Genomic DNA, 20,570 nt, shown 5'->3' on the forward strand with positions numbered 1-20,570 from the left:
TATGGTCTGATGGGTGGGGTTGTGGAGTAATATGGTCTGATGGGTGGGGTTGTGGAGTAATATGGTCTGATGGGTGGGGTTGTGGAGTAATATGGTCTGGTGGGTGGGGTTGTGGAGTAATATGGTCTGGTGGGTGGGGTTGTGGAGTAATATGGTCTGATGGGGGTGTGGTTGTGGAGTAATATGGTCTGATGGGTGGGTTTGTGAAGCTGAACCTCGGCAAGACGGAGCTGCTCTTCCTCCCGGGGAAGGACTGCCCGTTCCATGATCTTGCCATCACGGTTGACAACTCCATTGTGTCCTCCTCCCAGAGTGCTAAGAACCTTGGCGTGATCCTGGACAACACCCTGTCGTTCTCAACTAACATCAAGGCGGTGACCCGTTCCTGTAGGTTCATGCTCTACAACATTCGCAGAGTACGACCCTGCCTCACACAGGAAGCGGCGCAGGTCCTAATCCAGGCACTTGTCATCTCCCGTCTGGATTACTGCAACTCGCTGTTGGCTGGGCTCCCTGCCTGTGCCATTAAACCCCTACAACTCATCCAGAACGCCGCAGCCCGTCTGGTGTTCAACCATCCCAAGTTCTCTCACGTCACCCCGCTCCTCCGCTCTCTCCACTGGCTTCCAGTTGAAGCTCGCATCCGCTACAAGACCATGGTGCTTGCCTACGGAGCTGTGAGGGGAACGGCACCTCCGTACCTTCAGGCTCTGATCAGGCCCTACACCCAAACAAGGGCACTGCGCTCATCCACCTCTGGCCTGCTCGCCTCCCTACCTCTGAGGAAGTACAGTTCCCGCTCAGCCCAGTCAAAACTGTTCGCTGCTCTGGCACCCCAATGGTGGAACAAACTCCCTCACGACGCCAGGTCAGCGGAGTCAATCACCACCTTCCGGAGACACCTGAAACCCCACCTCTTTAAGGAATACCTAGGATAGGATAAAGTAATCCTTCTAACCCCCCCCCCCTTAAAAGAGTTAGATGCACTATTGTAAAGTGGTTGTTCCACTGGATATCATAAGGTGAATGCACCAATTTGTAAGTCGCTCTGGATAAGAGCGTCTGCTAAATGACTTAAATGTAAATGTAAATGTTGTGGAGTAATATGGGTGGACTTTTTCAGGACCATTCCACTCACCTGCTTCAGAGAGATTATCAACACCTGCGTTTTGATGACAAGGAGACAAGACCAATAAGTGTGCAGACAGACCAGTCCACCGCCATCTCAGAAAACCTGGAAAATGTTGTGAAGAAGTACTGCTTGTTACAAGCCAGGAGATAACATAACTGTTGATGAGCAACTGTTCCCAACAAAAGCTTGGTACCGTTTTACCCAGTTCTTGGCCAACAAACTGGATATATTTGGAATTAAGTTTTGGTTAGCCGTCGAAACCAAGTACTTGCTCAAAGGCTTTCCATATCAGTGGAAAGATGAACATCTTGAAACTAATAGAATGTTATATACAGTACCAGTCAAACGTTTGGACACAATGCAGACTACCATATTTGAATTGTAAAACTCATGAGTCTGGCGTAGGGGCTACAGGAGTGTGCATAGCTGTCATCAAGGCAAAGGGTGGCTACTTTGATGGATCTCAAATATAAAACATACACTACCATTGAAAAGTTTGGGGTCACTTAGTAATGTTCTTGTTTTTGAAAGAAAAGCAATTGTTTTGTCCATTTAAAATAACATCAAATTGATCCGAAAAACACTAAACATTGTAAATGTTGTAAATGACTATTGTAGCTGGAAAAAGCTGATTCTTTATGGAATATCTACAGAGGCCCATTGTCAGCAATCATCACTCCTGTGTTCCAATGACACCTTGTGTTAGCTTATCCAAGTTTATAATTTTAAAAGGCTAAATAATCATTAGAAAACCCTTTTGCAATTATGTTAGCACAGGTGAAAACTGCTGTTCTGATTTAAAGAAGCAATAAAACTGGCCTTCTTTAGACTAGTTGAGTGTCTGAAGCATCAGCATTTGTGGGTTCAATTACAGGCTCAAAAGTACTTTCTTCTGAAACTTGTCAGTCTATTCTTGTTCTGAGAAATGAAGGCTATTCCATGCAAGAAATTGCCAAGAAACTGAAGATCTCGTACAACGCTGTGTACTACTTCCTTCACAGAACAGCGCAAACTGGCACTAACCATAATAGAAAGAGGACAAGTACATTAGAGTGTCTAGTTTGAGAAACAGACACCTCACAAGTCCTCAACTGGCAGCTTCATTAAATAGGACCCGCAAAACACCAGTCTCAACGTCAATAGTGAAGAGGCGACTCAAGGATGCTGGCCTTCTAGGCAGAGTTCCTTCTAGGCAGTTTGTGTGTTCTTTTGCCCATTATTCTTTTATCTTTATTGGCCAGTCTGAGATATGGCTTTTTCTTTGCAACTCTGCCTAGAGTGAAATGCTTACTTGCAAGCCGTTAACCAACAATGCTTTAAGAAGTTTTACTAAAAACAAGGGTTAAGTAAAAAATATATAAGTAAAAAATTGAAAATAAAAGCAACAAATAATTAAACATCAGCAGTAAAATAACAATAGCTAGGCTATATACAGGGGGTACCGGTACCGAGTCAATGTGCGGGGGCACCGGTTAATCGAGGTAATTGAGGTAATATGTACATGTAGGTTGAGTTAAAGTGACTATGCATAGATTTTCTTTTTTTTCACCTTTATTTAACCAGGTAGGTTAGTTGAGAACAAGTTCTCATTTACAACTGCGACCTGGCCAAGATAAAGCATAGCAGTGTGAACAGACAACAACAGAGTTACACATGGAGTAAACAATAAACAAGTCAATAACACAGTAGGGAAAAAATGAGTCTATATACATTGTGTGCAAAAGGCATGAGGAGGTAGGCAATAAATAGGCCATAGGAGCGAATAATTACAATTTAGCAGATTAACACGAGGTATAAATCGTCAGATGATCATGTGCAAGTAGATACTGGTGTGCAAAAGAGCAGAAAAGTAAATCAATAAAAACAGTATGGGGATGAGGTAGGGAGATTGGGTGGGCTGTTTACAGATGGACTATGTACAGCTGCAGCGATTGGTTAGCTGCTCAGATAGCAGATGTTTAAAGTTGGTGAGGGATATAAAAGTCTCCAACTTCAGCCATTTTTGCAATTCGTTTCAGTCACAGGCAGCAGAGAACTGGAAGGAAAGGCGGCCAAATCAGGTGTTGGCTTTTGGGATAATAAACGGAGAGTAGAAGCGGGGTCTGGATAGCCCTTTGATTAGCTGTTCAGGTGTCTTATGGCTTGTGGGTAGAAGCTGTTAAGAAGCAAAAAGATTTTGTCGTGCCCTCTTCACGACTGTGTTGGTGTGCTTGGACCATGTTAGTTTGTTGGTGATGTGGACACCAAGGAACTTGAAGCTCTCAACCTGCTCCACTACAGCCCCATCGATGAGAATGGGGGTGTGCTCGGTCCTCCTTTTCCTGTAGTCCACAATCATCTCCTTTGTCCTGGCACCACACGACCAGGTCTCTGACCTCCTTCCTATAGGCTGTCTTGTCGGTGTTGGTGATCAGGCCTACCACTGTTGTGTCATTGGCATACTCAATGATGGTGTTGGAGTCGTGCCTGGCAGTGCAGTCATGAGTGAACAGGGAGTACAGGAGGGGACTGAGCACACACCCCTGAGGGGCCCCAGTGTTGAGGATCAGCGTGGCGGATGTGTTGTTACCTACCCTTACCACCTGGGGGCGGCCCGTGAGGAAATCCAGGTTCCAATTTCAGAGGGAGGTGTTTGTCCCAGGATCCTTAGCTTAGTGATTAGCTTTGAGGGCACTATGGTGTTGAACGCTGAGCTGTAGTCAATGAATAGCATTCTCACATAGGTGTTCCTTTTGTCCAGCTGGGAAAGGGCAGTGTGGAGTGCAATAGAGATTGCATTATCTGTGGATCTGTTTGGGCGGTATGCAAGTTGGTTTGGGTCTAGGGTTTCTGGGATAATGGTGTTGATGTGAGCCATTACCAGCCTTTCAAAGCACTTCATGGCTACAGACGTGATTGCTACGGGTCGGTAGTCATTTAGGCAGGTTACCTTAGTGTTCTTGGGCACCTGGGCATAGGGACTAGTGTCCAGACCGGACACTGGGGGCCTGGTTATGTCTCCATGAGAGGGGCTAGGGTTAGGTTTACTCTTAACCAACTTAATTTGGCTTCACTGCGCAATTGAGTCTTCACATAGGAATGAATGGTGTCACCTGATCAATGGCTTTGTCATGTATACAGTCATTGGTTAAACCTAGCAGTATTACTTATTTATCAGAGAGGGAGGCAGATGTACAGCATTTTGCTAAAAAAAACATGATAATTTGTCTCTCTGAAATTAATCCGATTTCAAACAAATACAAAGAGGGCAAGACAAAGCCTATCCCCCCTCAGGAAACTAAAAAGATTTGCATGGGTTCTGAGATCCTCAAAAGGTTCTACAGCTGCACCATCGAGAGCATCCTGACTGGTTGCATCACTGCCTGTTACGGCAATTGCTCGGCCTCCGACTGCAAGGCAATTCAGAGGGTAGTGCGTACGGCCCAGTACATCGCTGGGGCTAAGCTGCCTGCCATCCAGGACCTCTACACCAGGCGGTGTCAGAGGAAGGCCCTAAAAATTGTCAAACACCCCAGCCACCCCAGTCATAGACTGTTCTCTCTGCTATCGCATGGCAAGCAGTACCGGAGTGCCAAGTCTAGGACAAAAAGGCTTCTCAACAGTTTTTACCCCCAAGCCGTAAGACTCCTGAACAGGTAATCAAATGGCTACCTGGACTATTTGCTTTGTGTACCCCCCCAACCCCTCTTTTACGCTGCTGCTACTCTCTGTTCATCATATATGCATAGTCACTTTAACCATATCTACATGTACATACTACCTCAATCAGCCTGACTAACCGGTGTCTATATGTAGCCTCGCTACTTTTATAGCCTTGCTACTGCATATAGCCTGTCTTTTTACTGTTGTTTTATTTCTTTACTTACCTATTGTTCACCTAATACCGTTTTTGCACTATTGGTTAGAGCCTGTAAGTAAGCATTTCACTGTAAGGTCTGTTGTATTCGGCGCACGTGACAAATACACTTTGATTTGATGTTGTTGAACAACCCCATGTCCTGATTCGATAGTGAAAAAACACACCAATCTATTTCAGAATTTCTGTACTCTGAAAGGAGGCACCTGCCGCTGGCCTGTTTTTGTGTTCTACATCGCTTGCCTTGGCTGCTATCAACCTACATGTGGTGTTCAAGCATAAACAACACTATGCCCAGGAGAGACTTCATCATGAGTCTGGAATAGGGGTTACAGTGGAGACTTCATCATGAGTCTGGAATAGGGGCTACAGGAGAGACTTAGTCATGAGTCTGGCATAGGGGTTACAGGGGAGACTTCATCATGAGTCTGGCATAGGGGCTACAGGGGAGACTTCATCATGAGTCTGGAATAGGGGCTACAGGGGAGACTTCATCATGAGTCTGGCATAGGGGCTACAGGGGAGACTTCATCATGAGTCTGGCATAGGGGCTACAGGGGAGACTTTATCATGAGTCAAGGCAGCAGGGCCAAGGCAGCAGCAGAAATTCCACGGTAGTCTTTGCACGAGGCCAGTTGCGCACAGCTTCCCGGGAGGAGACAATGCCAGGTGGCCAGATGCACATCAAACAGAACCCAAGACACCTGTGTCACCTGCAAGCAACATGTTTGTGGGAAGTGTGTCAAGCAAGTCAAAGTGGCAAAGATTTGTGTTGACTGTCAGGACAAGGGATAACCGCTAAATGAAGTCCAATTGATGTCATTGCGTGAAAACTCAGACCATGTAAGCACGAGCTGACAATTATTGTAGTTTTGACTGCTGTCATATCAAACTTCTATTCATTATAATGCCTTTATTGCTTTTGCGCTGATTTTCACTGTTTATCAAGCACACTTGGTGCTTATGATGATGTTTGGGCTACTGTTTTCATCATTTGACCTCACATTCTGCTTACTGTGCATCTTTGTTACCGTGTTCCAACACACATGGTTTCTGTTTCATAGTTGCAACAAAGGCGCTCCACAAGTACAATTTATTGAACATTAAAAAAATGTGTATTCTAATGTTACCTAACACCTTCATGAACACAACCAAATTATTATTTGGTTGTGTTCATGAATGTTTTTAGAGTGTTAGTCAGAATGACTGCTCCTTAGCTGGGGGGGTCCCTCGAGGACCAGCGGTTCTAGTGTTAAACAATAAAAACGAATTTAACAACATTTCTGAAAATTAAATGAAACTCTTTTGTGTCTCGTAGTTCGTACGACTGTCTCCTGGACGACCCGTTCAAACACGACTGGCCCCAGCTGCCGGAGCTGCCAGGAATCAACTACTCCATGGATGAACAGTGTCGCTTCGACTTCGGAGTCGGATACAAAATCTGCACATCAGTAAGTTTGGTCGCGGACATCGTCTAGTATAGTAGAGAGACAGAGAGAGAGAGACCCTATAGAGCTGTCTGATACTTCAGACTCCCTTCCGCTCAGATATCCCTTTGAAGAGCAGAGAAATATACCCTCTGTGTTGGAGGGAAATACACATGACCAAAAGTATGTGGACACCTGCTTGTCGAACATCTCATTCCAAAATCATGGGCATTAATATGAAGTTGCTGCCATAACAGCATCCACTCTTCTGGGAATGCTTTCCACTAGATGTTGGAACATAGCTGCTATAACAGCCTCCACTCTTTTGGGAAGGCTTTCCACTAGATGTTGGAACATAGCTGCTATAACAGCCTCCACTCTTTTGGGAAGGCTTTCCACTAGATGTTGGAACATTGCTGCTATAACAGCCTCCACTCTTTTGGGAAGGCTTTCCACTAGATGTTGGAACAATGCTGCTATAACAGCCTCCACTCTTCTGGGAAGGCTTTCCACTAGATGTTGGAACATTGCTGCTATAACAGCCTCCACTCTTCTGGGAAGGCTTTCCACTAGATGTTGGAACATAGCTGCTATAACAGCCTCCACTCTTCTGGGAAGGCTTTCCACTAGATGTTGGAACATTGCTGCTATAACAGCCTCCACTCTTCTGGGAAGGCTTTCCACTAGATGTTGGAACATTGCTGCTATAACAGCCTCCACTCTTCTGGGAAGGCTTTCCACTAGATGTTGGAACATTGCTGCTATAACAGCCTCCACTCTTATGGGAAGGCTTTCCACTAGATGTTGGACCATTGCTGCTATAACAGCCTCCACCCGTCTGGGAAGGCTTTCCACTAGATGTTGGAACATTGCTGTGTGGACTTGCTTCCATTCAGCCACAAGCGCATTAGTGAGGTTGGGCACTGATGTTGAGTGATTAGGCCTGGCTCACAGTCGGCGTTCCAATTCATCCCAAAGGTGTTCGATGGGGTTGAGGTCAGGGCTCTGTGCAGGCCAGCCAAGTTCTTTCATACCACCTCGACAAACCATTTCTGTATGGACCTCGCTTTGTGCATGGGGGCATTGTCATGGTGAAACAGGAAAGGGCCTTCCCCAAACTGTTGTCACAAAGTTGGAAGCATATGTCATTGTATGCTGTAGCGTTAAGATTTCCCTTCACTGGAATTAAGGGGCCTAGCCCGAACCATGACAAAACAGCCCTAGACCATTATTCCTCCACCAAACTTTACAGTTGGCACTATGCATTGGGGCAGGTAGCATTATCCTGGCATCCGTTAAACCCAGATGAATCCGTCGGACTGCCAGATGGTTAAGCATGATTCATCACTCTAGAGATCGTGTTTCCACTGCTCCAGAGCCTAATGGCGATGAGCTTCACGCCACTCCAGCTGATGCTTGGCATTGTGCATGGTGATTTGAGGCTTGTGTGCGGCTGCTTGGCAATGGAAACCCATTTCATAAAGCTCCCGACGAACAGTTCTTGTGCTGATGTTGCTTCCAGAGGTAGTTTGGAAATCGGTAGTGAGTGTTGCAACTGAGGACAGACGATTTTGAATCACTACGTGCTTCAGCACTCAGCGGTCCTGCTCTGTGAGCTTGTGTGGCCTACCATTCGGCGGTCCTGCTCTGTGAGTTTGTGTGGTTTACCACTTCGCGGTTGAGCCGTTGTTGCACCTAGACTTTTCCACTTCAGCACTTACAGTTGACCGGGGCAGCTCTAGCAGGGCAGAAATTTGACGAACTGACTTTTTAAAAAGGTAGCATCCTATGACGGTGCCACGTTGAAATGACGGTGCCACGTTGAAATGACGGTGCCACGTTGAAATGACGGTGCCACGTTGAAATGACGGTGCCACGTTGAAATGACGGTGCCACGTTGAAATGACGGTGCCACGTTGAAATGACGGTGCCACGTTGAAATGACGGCGCCACGTTGAAATGACGGCACCACGTTGAAATGACGGCGCCACGATGAAATGGCGGCGCCACGATGAAATGACGGCGCCACGTTGAAATGACGGTGCCACGTTTAAATGACGGCGCCACGATAAGTCACTGAGCTCTTCAGAAAGGCCATTCTACTGTCAATGTTTGTCTATGGAGATTGCATGGCTGTGTGCTCAATTTTGTACACCTGTCAACAACAAATGTGGCTGAAATGGCCAAATCCACTAATTTGAAGGGGTGTGCACATACTCCTGTATGTATGTATATATATATATATGTGTGTATATATATATACACACATATATATATATATACATACATGCCCACCTGTATATATATATATACACACACACATATATATATATATATATATGTGTATATGTGTGTGTGTATATATATATATATATGTATACACACACATATATATATATATATGTATATGTGTATATATATATATATATATGTATACACACACATATATATATATATATATATATATATATATATATATATATATATATATATATATATATATATATATGTATATGTGTGTGTGTGTGTATACTGTATATGCATACAATCAGGGATAAAGTGGCTGAGCAGCAAGATAAAAAAATTATTGTAGCAGCAACGTATGGCGTGTGTGTTAGGAGAGAGTCATTTGAATAGAGGCACTGCAGATAGTGCTGGTGACTGGTCCGTCCAAAACACGCATGAACAAAGAAATCTATATTCGAAGAGCCTGTTTCTGTCTGTCACGATCGGTATAATGAATGGACCAAGGTGCAGCGTGCGTAGAGTTCCACATATTTTAATACATCGAAACTCACCAAACAAAACAAACAAGCACAAACGAAACGTGACATTCTGGACTACTCACAGGCAGCTACACAAACAAGATCCCACAAAGCACAAAGGGGAAATGGCTGCCTAAATATGATCCCCAATCAGAGACAACGATAAACAGCTGCCTCTGATTGGGAAACATACGAGGCCAACATAGATGATTAAACACCTAGATAACCCACCCTAGTCATTGTCACGCCCCAACCACCATAGAGAATAAACAGCTTTCTATGGTCAGGGAGTGACAGTACCCCCCCCCTCCCCCCCAAAGGTGCGGACTCCGACCGCAAAACCTGACTCAATAGGGGAGGGTCCAGGTGGGCATGTACCGTCGGGGGCGGCTCCGGTGCGGGACGAAGTACCCACTCCGCTTGCAGATACGTCGTCCTCCATGGCGGCTCTGGTGCGGGGATCGTCGCCGGAAGCTCCGGACCGTGGGTCGTCGCCAGAGGAACCGGATCGCGGGTCGTCGCTGTAGGAACCGGACCGCGGACCGTCTCAGGAGGTTCCGGACTGTGAAACGTCGCCGGAAGCGTGCTGGTACTTTTGAACTGTGGAGTCAGGTGTTGTCCAACCAATGGGAACCTCCCCAGAAAGGAGAGACAGGTTAAAAAGGTCGGAGATAAGCTTGGCGATGATAGGGTCAGCAACCTTAAAGAAGAACGGGGGGAATAGAGGGGAGTCATTCCTCTAGTGGAGTTGGACTGACTTATTGTTGCTGTTGGGTTCTGTATGGTGTTATTGGTGTGTTGGGTGCTGTATGGTGTTATTGGTTTTGTATGGTGTTATTGGTGTTATTGGTGCTGTTGGGTTCTGTTATCGGTCATACATAGAGGTGTAATGGGTTTGCACTCAAAAAGATGTCGCATAAATCTCATCTATTGAGGCAAAAATATGTTGCATTAAATTATTTATTTTTTCACTGCATCAGGTATGGCATGCAGACAGAGCAACATAGAACAAGCAACACGTAGCATGCTGACAGAGCAACATAGAACAAGCAACACGTAGCATGCAGACAGAGACACATAGAAAAAGCAACACGTAGCATGCAGACAGAGACACATAGAAAAAGCAACACGTAGCACGCAGACAGAGTAACATAGAACAAGCAACACGTAGCATGCAGACAGACACATAGAAAAAGCAACACGTAGCATGCTGACAGAGCAACATAGAACAAGCAACACGTAGCACGCAGACAGAGTAACATAGGACAAGCAACACGTAGCATGCAGACAGAACAACATAGAACAAGCAACACGTAGCACACAGACAGAGAAACATAGAACAAGCAACACGTAGCATGCTGACAGAGCAACATAGAAAAAGCAACACGTAGCACGCTGACAGAGCAACATAGAACAAGCAACACGTAGCACGCAGACAGAGTAACATAGGACAAGCAACACGTAGCATGCAGACAGAACAACATAGAACCAGCAACACGTAGCATGCAGACAGAGAAACATAGAACCAGCAACACGTAGCATGCAGACAGAGACACATAGAACACGTAGCATGCAGACAGAGTAATAGCACAAAAAGCAACAAAACAAAATACATAAAAGTAAAAGTGTTTCCACACCTCACCAGCTACAGACAACATGGAAAGCGTCAATACACAGCTAGGGATTATGTTCACAAGTCTGATTAGCCTTTAGCCATGTATTCATTTTATTTATTTATTTATTTCACCTTTATTTATACAGGTTTTTCTCATTGAGATAACATCTCTTATCCAAGAGAGACCTGGTCCAATAGCAGCAGGGGGAACAACGTTTCAGACAAAACAACTTACATACACTAACACAACATTGAACAAAACTATAAACACACATACAGTACAACAAAAACATTTTACGTTAAAAACACGAAAGTCTTGACTAAAAACAGCTGTCCTAAAAACAATTACATTCTTCTATGATATATACATCGATCAAGTGTTTAAACTCCACCAACGAAACTAGATCATCAAATGTTAAAATGTTCAGGAGAGAATTCCAGGACCACGGAGCTGAGTAACTAAAGCGATGTTTTTTGTGAAGGTGTGATAGGTGATGCAGTTATGTGTGTCTGATGGCAGTGTATTCCAGACACGGGCAGCTCTCACAGAGAAAGCAGATTTACTAAAGGTGCTTTTCCTTAGGGGAACTATACAGTCACCTCTCATGGCAGATCTGCTGCCATGGGTTTGAGTTTTCTGTTTAACAGAAGTACTGAGTGGAGGGGGAGCCAGGCCATTTAGGATCTTGAATACAAGATGTGCGTCGGTGTATTGCACAAGATTTTCCCAACTCAGGAGCTCATGCTTTCTGAGGATGTAACAGTGATGATGGCTATTGGGCTTCCTATCAAGCACTTTGAGAGCCTGTTTGTAGACAGACTGAATGGGTTTTAATGTTGTACAGCAAGCTTGGGCCCAACTAGTCAAGCAGTATGTTAAGTGGGGGAGTATCATAGATTTGAAGTACAGTTTTGTGAAGAACTCTTTGTGAAGAACATGCAGACTGTTTTTTTTCACATAGAGATGCAAACATGAGTCACTGAGCCACTTTGTAACCTGGACCATTACAGTAGTGAGTCACTGAGCCACTTTGTAACCTGGACCATTACAGTAGTGAGTCACTGAGTCACTTTGTAACCTGGACCATTACAGTAGTGAGTCACTGAGCCACTTTGTATCCTGGACCATTACAGTAGTGAGTCACTTTGTAACCTGGACCATTACAGTAGTGAGTCACTGAGCCACTTTGTAACCTGGACCATTACAGTAGTGAGTCACTGAGCCACTTTGTAACCTGGACCATTACATTAGTGAGTCACTGAGTCACTTTGTAACCTGGACCATTACAGTAGTGAGTCACTGAGCCACTTTGTAACCTGGACCATTACAGTAGTGAGTCACTTTGTAACCTGGACCATTACAGTAGTGAGTCACTTTGTAACCTGGACCATTACAGTAGTGAGTCACTTTGTAACCTGGACCATTACAGTAGTGAGTCATTTTGTAACCTGGACCACTACAGTAGTGAGTCACTTTGTAACCTGGACCATTACAGTAGTGAGTCACTTTGTAACCTGGACCATTACAGTAGTGAGTCACTGAGCCACTTTGTAACCTGGACCATTACAGTAGTGAGTCACTGAGTCACTTTGTAACCTGGACCATTACAGTAGTGAGTCACTGAGCTACTTTGTAACCTGGACCATTACAGTAGTGAGTCACTTTGTAACCTGGAGTGACCTACTGGTTGTGTGTATGTACTGACCCACATCATAGCTGAGAGTGACCTACTGGTTGTGTGTATGTACTGACCCACATCATAGCTGAGAGTGACCTACTGGTTGTGTGTATGTACTGACCCACATCATAGCTGAGAGTGACCTACTGGTTGTGTGTATGTACTGACCCACATCATAGCTGAGAGTGACCTACTGGTTGTGTGTACTGACACGTATGTGTAACTAATAGATGCACACACTACATGTTTTTAAATGGAAGTATTTTGTGTAATGTATTTTTCGTTATGTCGGACCCCATTAAGACTAGCTGTCTCCTAATGGGGATCCTAATAAAATATGAAATACATTCAGCCATACACATACATTTTTAAAAATTTAAATTTAAATTTTATTTCACCTTTATTTAACCAGGTAGGCCAGTTGAGAACACCTTTATTTAACCAGGTAGACTAGTTGAGAACAAATTCTCATTTACAACTGCGACCTGGCCAAGATAAAGTAAAGCAGGTCGACACAAACAACAACACAGAGTTACACATGGAATAAACAAACATACAGTCAATAATACAATAGAAAAGAAAGTCTATATACAGTGAGTGCAAATGGCGTGAGGAGGTAAGGCAATAAATAGGCGAAGTAATTACAATTTAGCAAACTAACACTGGAGTGATAGATGTGCAGATGATGATGTGCAAGTAGAAATACTGGTGTGCAAAAGAGCAGAAAAGTAAATAAAAACAATATGGGGATGAGGTAGGTAGATAATGATATACTGCAGCTGGCTGACTGGATTCCTGAACATCTCCTGTCTATCGCTCCATTGGAACTCCAACCCAGTAAACCAGCGTTTAAAATGTCTTCTTCTTCCAGTTTCGCACATTTGACCCATGTAAGCAGCTGTGGTGCAGTCACCCTGACAACCCATACTTCTGCAAGACCAAAAAAGGCCCTCCTCTGGACGGGACTGAGTGTGCTCCTGGGAAGGTGACAACTCCTCCTAAACTATGCTATGTAACCATTAGCTCAGCTTGTTGTTGTGTCTGTCTGACTGTCCTCTGTCTCCTCTATAGTGGTGCTATAAAGGTCACTGCATGTGGAAGAATGTCAACCAGGTGAAGCAGGATGGCTCCTGGGGCTCCTGGACGAAATATGGTTCCTGTTCCCGCTCCTGTGGGACCGGGGTTCGCTTCAGAACTCGCCAGTGCAACAACCCAGTGTAAGACCCGGCACCACACTCCCCCTAGCTCCTCCCATAGCACCATAGCACCACACTCCCCCTAACCCCTCCCATAGCACCACACTCCCCCTAACCCCTCCCATAGCACCATAGCACCACACTCCCCCTAACCCCTCCCATAGCACCATAGCACCACATTCCCCCTAACTCCTCCCATAGCACCACACTCCCCCTAACTCCTCCCATAGCACCACACTCCCCCTAACTCCTCCCATAGCACCACACTCCCCCTAACTCCTCCCATAGCACCACACTCCCCCTAACTCCTCCCATAGCACCACACTCCCCCTAACTCCTCCCATAGCACCACACTCCCCCTAACTCCTCCCATAGCACCACACTCCCCCTAACTCCTCCCATAGCACCACACTCCCCCTAACTCCTCCCATAGCACCACACTCCCCCTAACTCCTCCCATAGCACCACACTCCCCCTAACTCCTCCCATAGCACCACACTCCCCCTAACTCCTCCCATAGCACCACACGCCCCCTAACTCCTCCCATAGCACCACACGCCCCCTAACTCCTCCCATAGCACCACACGCCCCCTAACTCCTCCCATAGCACCACACTCCCCCTAACTCCTCCCATAGCACCACACTCCCCCTAACTCCTCCCATAGCACCACACTCCCCCTAACTCCTCCCATAGCACCACTCTCCCCCTAACTCCTCCCATAGCACCACACTCCCCCTAACTCCTCCCATAGCACCACACTCCCCCTAACTCCTCCCATAGCACCACACTCCCCCTAACTCCTCCCATAGCACCACACTCCCCCTAACTCCTCCCATAGCACCACACTCCCCCTACCCCCTCCCATAGCACCACACTCCCCCTACCCCCTCCCATAGCACCACACTCCCCCTACCCCCTCCCATAGCACCACACTCCCCCTACCCCCTCCCATAGCACCACACTCCCCCTAACCCCTCCCATAGCACCACACTCCCCCTAACCCCTCCCATAGCACCACACTCCCCCTAACCCCTCCCATAGCACCACACTCCCCCTAACTCCTCCCATAGCACCACACTCCCCCTAACTCCTCCCATAGCACCACACTCCCCCTAACTCCTCCCATAGCACCACACTCCCCCTAACTCCTCCCATAGCACCACACTCCCCCTAACTCCTCCCATAGCACCACACTCCCCCTACCCCCTCCCATAGCACCACACTCCCCCTACCCCCTCCCATAGCATCACACTCCCCCTACCCCCTCCCATAGCACCACACTCCCCCTACCCCCTCCCATAGCACCACACTCCTCCTACCCCCTCCCATAGCACCACACTCCCCCTACCCCCTCCCATAGCACCACACTCCCCCTAACCCCTCCCATAGCACCACACTCCCCCTAACTCCTCCCATAGCACCACACTCCCCCTAACTCCTCCCATAGCACCACACTCCCCCTAACTCCTCCCATAGCACCACACTCCCCCTAACTCCTCCCATAGCACCACACTCCCCCTAACTCCTCCCATAGCACCACACTCCCCCTAACTCCTCCCATAGCACCACACTCCCCCTAACTCCTCCCATAGCACTACACTCCCCCTAACTCCTCCCATAGCGAGAGAGAGGGAATTAGAGGGATTGTACTTAAATTCACAAAGGACACCAGATAAGACAGGAGAATTATACCAGATATAACACATGCCATATCTATCGGCCCCATCTCACTATTTCCAAGCAAGATGACGCCAATGGAGATGGCAGTTTTGCGTCTAGTTCTTAGGAAACTGTTCAATATTTTGTTTTTTTATGTATTATTTCTTACATTGTTAGCCCAGAAAACCTTAAGTGTTGTTACATACAGCCGGGAAGAACTATTGGATATCAGCGAGACGTCAACTTACCAGCACTACGACCAGGAATACGACTTTCCCAAAGCGGATCCTTAGTCTGCACCTCCCATGGCATTTGAACTGATTCCAGAGGCCAACCAGAAACAACGCTGCCGGAGGAGAGGGAGCCGGAGTGGTCTTCTAGTGAGGCTTCGGATGCGCACACACCACCCACCGCTACCAAGTATATGTCCAGCTAATGTCCAGTCCCTAGATAACAAAGTCGACAAAATTGCTTTCCATAGAGATATCCAGGATTGTAACATACTCTGTTTCACGGAGACATGGCTAGCTGGGGACCTGCTGTCGGAGTCCGTACAGCCAACGGGATTTTCAGTCTCTCTGGTAAGAAAAAGGGCGGGGTGTGTGTTTAATGATTAACGACTCATGGTATAATTGTAACAACATACAAGAACTCAAGTCCTTTTGTTCACCTGACCTAGAATACCTCACAATCAAATGCCGACCGTATTATCTCCCAAGAGAACTCTGCTCGGTAATCGTCACAGCCGTGTACATCCCCCCGCATGCGGATACCAAGACGGCCATCAAGGAACTTCACTGGACTTTATGCAAATTGGAAACCATACATCCTGAGGCTGCATTTATTGTAGCTGGGGATTTTAACAAAGCTAATCTGAGAACAAGATGGTGAGTCCAAGATGGCGTAGCAGTCGGAAATGTCTTTGTCTTGTCACGTGTTAAAAAACTGTAAATAGTCTGTATTTTTTTTTTTTTTTGTATATATTTTAATCTCACTTTCCATCTACGAACTAAATATACTTTCATGCAACCAGCCTCACCCAATGTGGTACGGATCTGCTATTTTTTATACCTTATAACTTGAACCTCTAGCCAGCAAACTAGCTACTTGCTACTAGTCATTGTTAGGCTCTACTAGCGGTCTTCACCTTTAGCTCGGACACTAGCCAGCTTTAGCTCGGACAATTACCTGCCAGTATGCACAGCGCGATATCAACCCAGTGCATATCAGACTGCTTTTATATACCATATCACCGTATTCCTGCCGCAATCTCTGGACCATTTCACCGGATCCTCGCAGCTAGTTAGCTGCAACCGAGTGGCTATTGTGGGATAACGCCTCTTGTCCCGAAGCAAGCACCAGTTAGCCTTGAGATAGCCTCGAGCTAGGCCCATCTCCCGGCCAGCCGACGGGGTATACCAGCTAATTCTTGGGCTACAATACCTAATTTGCCAATTGGACCCTTTATTGTCGACACGGAGCTCCGCCGATCCATCATGACTGGTCTGCCGACGTAATCGCCCGATGTGGTTTCAACAGGCTTTTCCGTTGCGATGTCGCTGAAGACCCATCTGCTATCCCCGGCCCGCTAGCTTTCTGAATGCCGTGTCTCCCACTCGCCTAGCGTAGGAGCGACTACCGAACGGCTCCCTGACTCACCTATTGCTGCTCATTGGACCCTATGATCACTCGGCCACACAGCTGATGCCTGCTGGTCTGTTCATTAACACTGTATCTCATTTTGTTTCTCTGTCATCCCAGCCTCGAACTCAGGTCCTGTGTACCTAACTGACCCTCTTTGCCCATTCATTGTGATTTACCCGTTGTTGTCTTAGCTCTCCCGACCAACACTGATTGCTTTTCCTCGTCACGCCATTTGCACACACTGTATGTAGACTTTTTCTACTGTATTATTGACTGTATGTTTGTTTATTCCATGTGTAACTCTGTGTTGTTGTTTGTGTCGCACTGCTTTGCTTTATCTTGGCCAGGTTGCAGTTGTAAATGAGAACTTGTTCTCAACTGGCCTACCTGGTTAAATAATATTTTTTTTTAAATGCCTCTCTTTAATGTCAATATGCCTTGTCTACTGCTGTTTTGATTAGTTCTTATTGTTTTATTTCACTGTAGAGCCCCCAGTCCCGCTCAACATGCCTTAGACAGCTCTTTTGTACCACTCCCCATACATGCGGAGACCACACCTGGCTTAACTGGTGCCTCCAGAGATGCAACCTCTCTCATCGTCACTCAATGCCTAGGTGCCTCCACTGTACTCACATCCTCCATACTCTTGTCTGTACATAATGGCCTGAATCTATTCTGCCACGCCCAGAAATCTGCTCCTTTTATTCTCTGTTCCGAACGCACTAGATGACCAGTTCTTATAGCCTTTAGCCGTATCTAATCCTACTCCTCCTCTGTTCCTCTGGTGATGTAGAGGTTAACCCAGGCCCTGTAGCCCCCAGTACTACACCCATTCCCCAGGCACTATCATTTATTGACTTCGGTAACTGTAAAAGCCTTGGTTTCATGCATGTTAATATCAGAAGCCTCCTCCCTAAGTTTGTTTTATTCACTGCTTTAGTACACTCCGCCAACCCTGATGTCATAGCCGTGTCTGAATCCTGACTTAGGAAGGCCACCAAAAATTCTGACATTTCCATCCCCAACTACAACATTTTCCATCAAGATAGAACTGCCAAAGGGGGTCGAGTTGCAATCTACTGCAGAGATAGCCTGCAGAGGTCTGTCTTACTGTCCAGGTCTCTGCACAAACAGTTCGAGCTTCTACTTTTAAAAATCCACCTTTCCAGAAATAAGTCTCTCACTGTTGCCACTCGTTATAGACCGCCCTTAACCCCAGCTGTACCCTGGACAGTGTGTGAATTGATTCCCCACCATCTATTTTCAGAGTTCGTACTGTTTGTTGACCTAAACTGGGATATGCTTAACTCGCCGGCCGTCCTACAATCTAAGCTAGATGCCCTCAATCTCACACAAATTATCATGGAACTTGCCAGGTACAACCCTAAATCCGTAAACATGGGCACCCTCATAGATATTGTCATGTCTTTGGCATCATTAAACTGAAGATGAATCTTTATCAAAAATTATCTGTAATTATTATTACGTGATTAAACTACTTAATCATGTAACTGTAATTAACTAGGAAGTCGGGGGACCAAGGAAAATATTCAGATTATAAAGTTATAATTTTCCTATAACTTTCAGATATTTTAATATCTGATCAATTAGTCTTCTTATTAATGAATTATTATTTACCTCATGTTAGTCTCATTCCAAACATCGTAAATTGTTGGTTATCTGCACGAACCCAGTCTTCACTATGAGTCATCCATACATAAATTGTCTTAAATCATTAATTTATTAACTAACTAAATCATCACAGAAATGCACAAACAAACAAGTAGATATGGTTACAAGGAAATGATAGGGGAATGTGCCCTAGTGGGCTAAACCGGCATGGCGGCTTGTTAGACAAAGGGATTGATAGGGGAATGTGCCCTAGTGGGCTAAACCGGCATGGCGGCTTGTTAGACAAAGGGACTGATAGGGGAATGTGCCCTAGTGGGCTAAACCGGCATGGCGGCTTGTTAGACAAAGGGACTGATAGGGGAATGTGCCCTAGTGGGCTAAACCGGCATGGCGGCTTGTTAGACAAAGGGACTGATAGGGGAATGTGCCCTAGTGGGCTAAACCGGCATGGCGGCTTGTTAGACAAAGGGACTGAGAAGGGCGCGAAAGATAAGACACTCTACAAAGTTTAGAATTATAACAATTGAAATGCTAATCCTTTGCACATGAACGCTCACTCATTCAGGAATAATTGCAATCAATATATGTATTTATGCTCAGTGTGTCGTCTTGATCGCTGTTGGAAAGTTTGTTTCTGTTGGAGAGTTTGTCTGCCCTCTCGCTCTCTGCCGTGGTTAGAATGGATAGTTCAAAGTAACATTCAGCAATGTTGTTATAGAATAGATGTTTCGGCGGTTGTCGGTCTTCACGTTCAATGGTACAGAATTCCTAGCTGCAGACTAGTAATTAATATCAAGGATTTGTTCTTATTCTGTCGGTATAGTCTCAGAGTTTAACCACGTGGTATGGTTAAAAGATTCAGCAATCTACTCAAACCTTAACTCCCTCTGTGATGAGGTACTGGTCTGGTCTCAAACCTTAGCCCTCTCGTAATTGATGTAAGCTTGGTCTGAAGATAAATTCCCAAGGTGGGGTTTTATTCGGAACATAGAAAAGGGCTGTCCCATGACGCCAGGACATGTCTGTGCTTCTGAGGGCTTGCCAATGACTTTGTGAAACTTTAACTTCTTATGGCTGAGATCCCATTAACGGGATCGACTTGGCAACAGCCAGTGAAAGTGCAGGGCGCCAAATTCAATCAGAAATCTCATAATTAAAATTCCTCAAACATACAAGAATTTCACACCATTTTAAAGATAAACTTGTTGTTAATCCCACCACAGTGTTCAATTTCAAAAAGGCTTTACGACGAAAGTATACCATGCGATTATGTTAGGTCAGCACCTAGTCACAGAAAAACACAGCCATTTTTCCAGCCAAAGAGAGGAGTCACAAAAAGCAGAAATAGAGAAAATGATTCACTAACCTTTGATGATCTTCATCAGATGACACTCATAGGACTTCATGTTACACAATACATGTATGTTTTGTTCGATAAAGTTCATATTTATATCCAAAAATCTCAGTTTACATTGGCGCGTTATGTTCAGTAATGTTTTGCCTCCAAAACATCCGGTGATTTTGCATAAAAGATACAAGTGTTACACATGGAATTTTAGATAAACTTCTCCTTAATGCAACCTCTGTGTCAGATTTCAAAAAAGCTTTGCGGAAAAAGCACACCATGCAATAATCTGAGTACAGCTCTGAGACCAAAACAAGCCATACAGATACCCGCCATGTTGTGGAGTCAACAGAAGTCAGAAATAGCATTATAAATATTCACTTACCTTTGATGATCTTCATCAGAATGCACTCCCAGGAATCCCAGTTCCACAATAAATGTTTGTTTTGTTCGATAAAGTCCATAATTTATGTCGAAAAACCTCCTTTTTGTTCGCGCGTTTAGTTAAAAAATCCAAATTCACGACGCGCAGGCCAGAAAGTCAAAAAATTACATTACAGTTTGTAGAAACATGTCAAACGATGTATAGAATCAATCTTTAGGATGTTTTTAACATAAA

At 45.4% G+C, this 20,570-nt stretch overlaps 1 protein-coding gene across 3 annotated transcripts in view; it reads left to right on the forward strand.

The window, feature by feature from the left end:
* The window catches only part of adamts3 (ADAM metallopeptidase with thrombospondin type 1 motif, 3), a 225,245-nt gene that overhangs the window by 118,779 nt on the left and 85,896 nt on the right, over positions 1 to 20,570 (forward strand). For all 3 annotated transcript variants that reach the window (XM_071352472.1, XM_071352473.1, XM_071352474.1), the window contains exons 10-12: positions 6,307 to 6,439; positions 13,346 to 13,459; positions 13,546 to 13,691. In XM_071352472.1, the coding sequence (XP_071208573.1) occupies positions 6,307 to 6,439; positions 13,346 to 13,459; positions 13,546 to 13,691 (393 nt within the window). The remainder of the gene's footprint in view (positions 1 to 6,306; positions 6,440 to 13,345; positions 13,460 to 13,545; positions 13,692 to 20,570) is intronic.

This window comes from Salvelinus alpinus, chromosome 19, assembly GCF_045679555.1.
Source record: "Salvelinus alpinus chromosome 19, SLU_Salpinus.1, whole genome shotgun sequence".
NCBI classification, from domain to species: domain Eukaryota; kingdom Metazoa; phylum Chordata; class Actinopteri; order Salmoniformes; family Salmonidae; genus Salvelinus; species Salvelinus alpinus.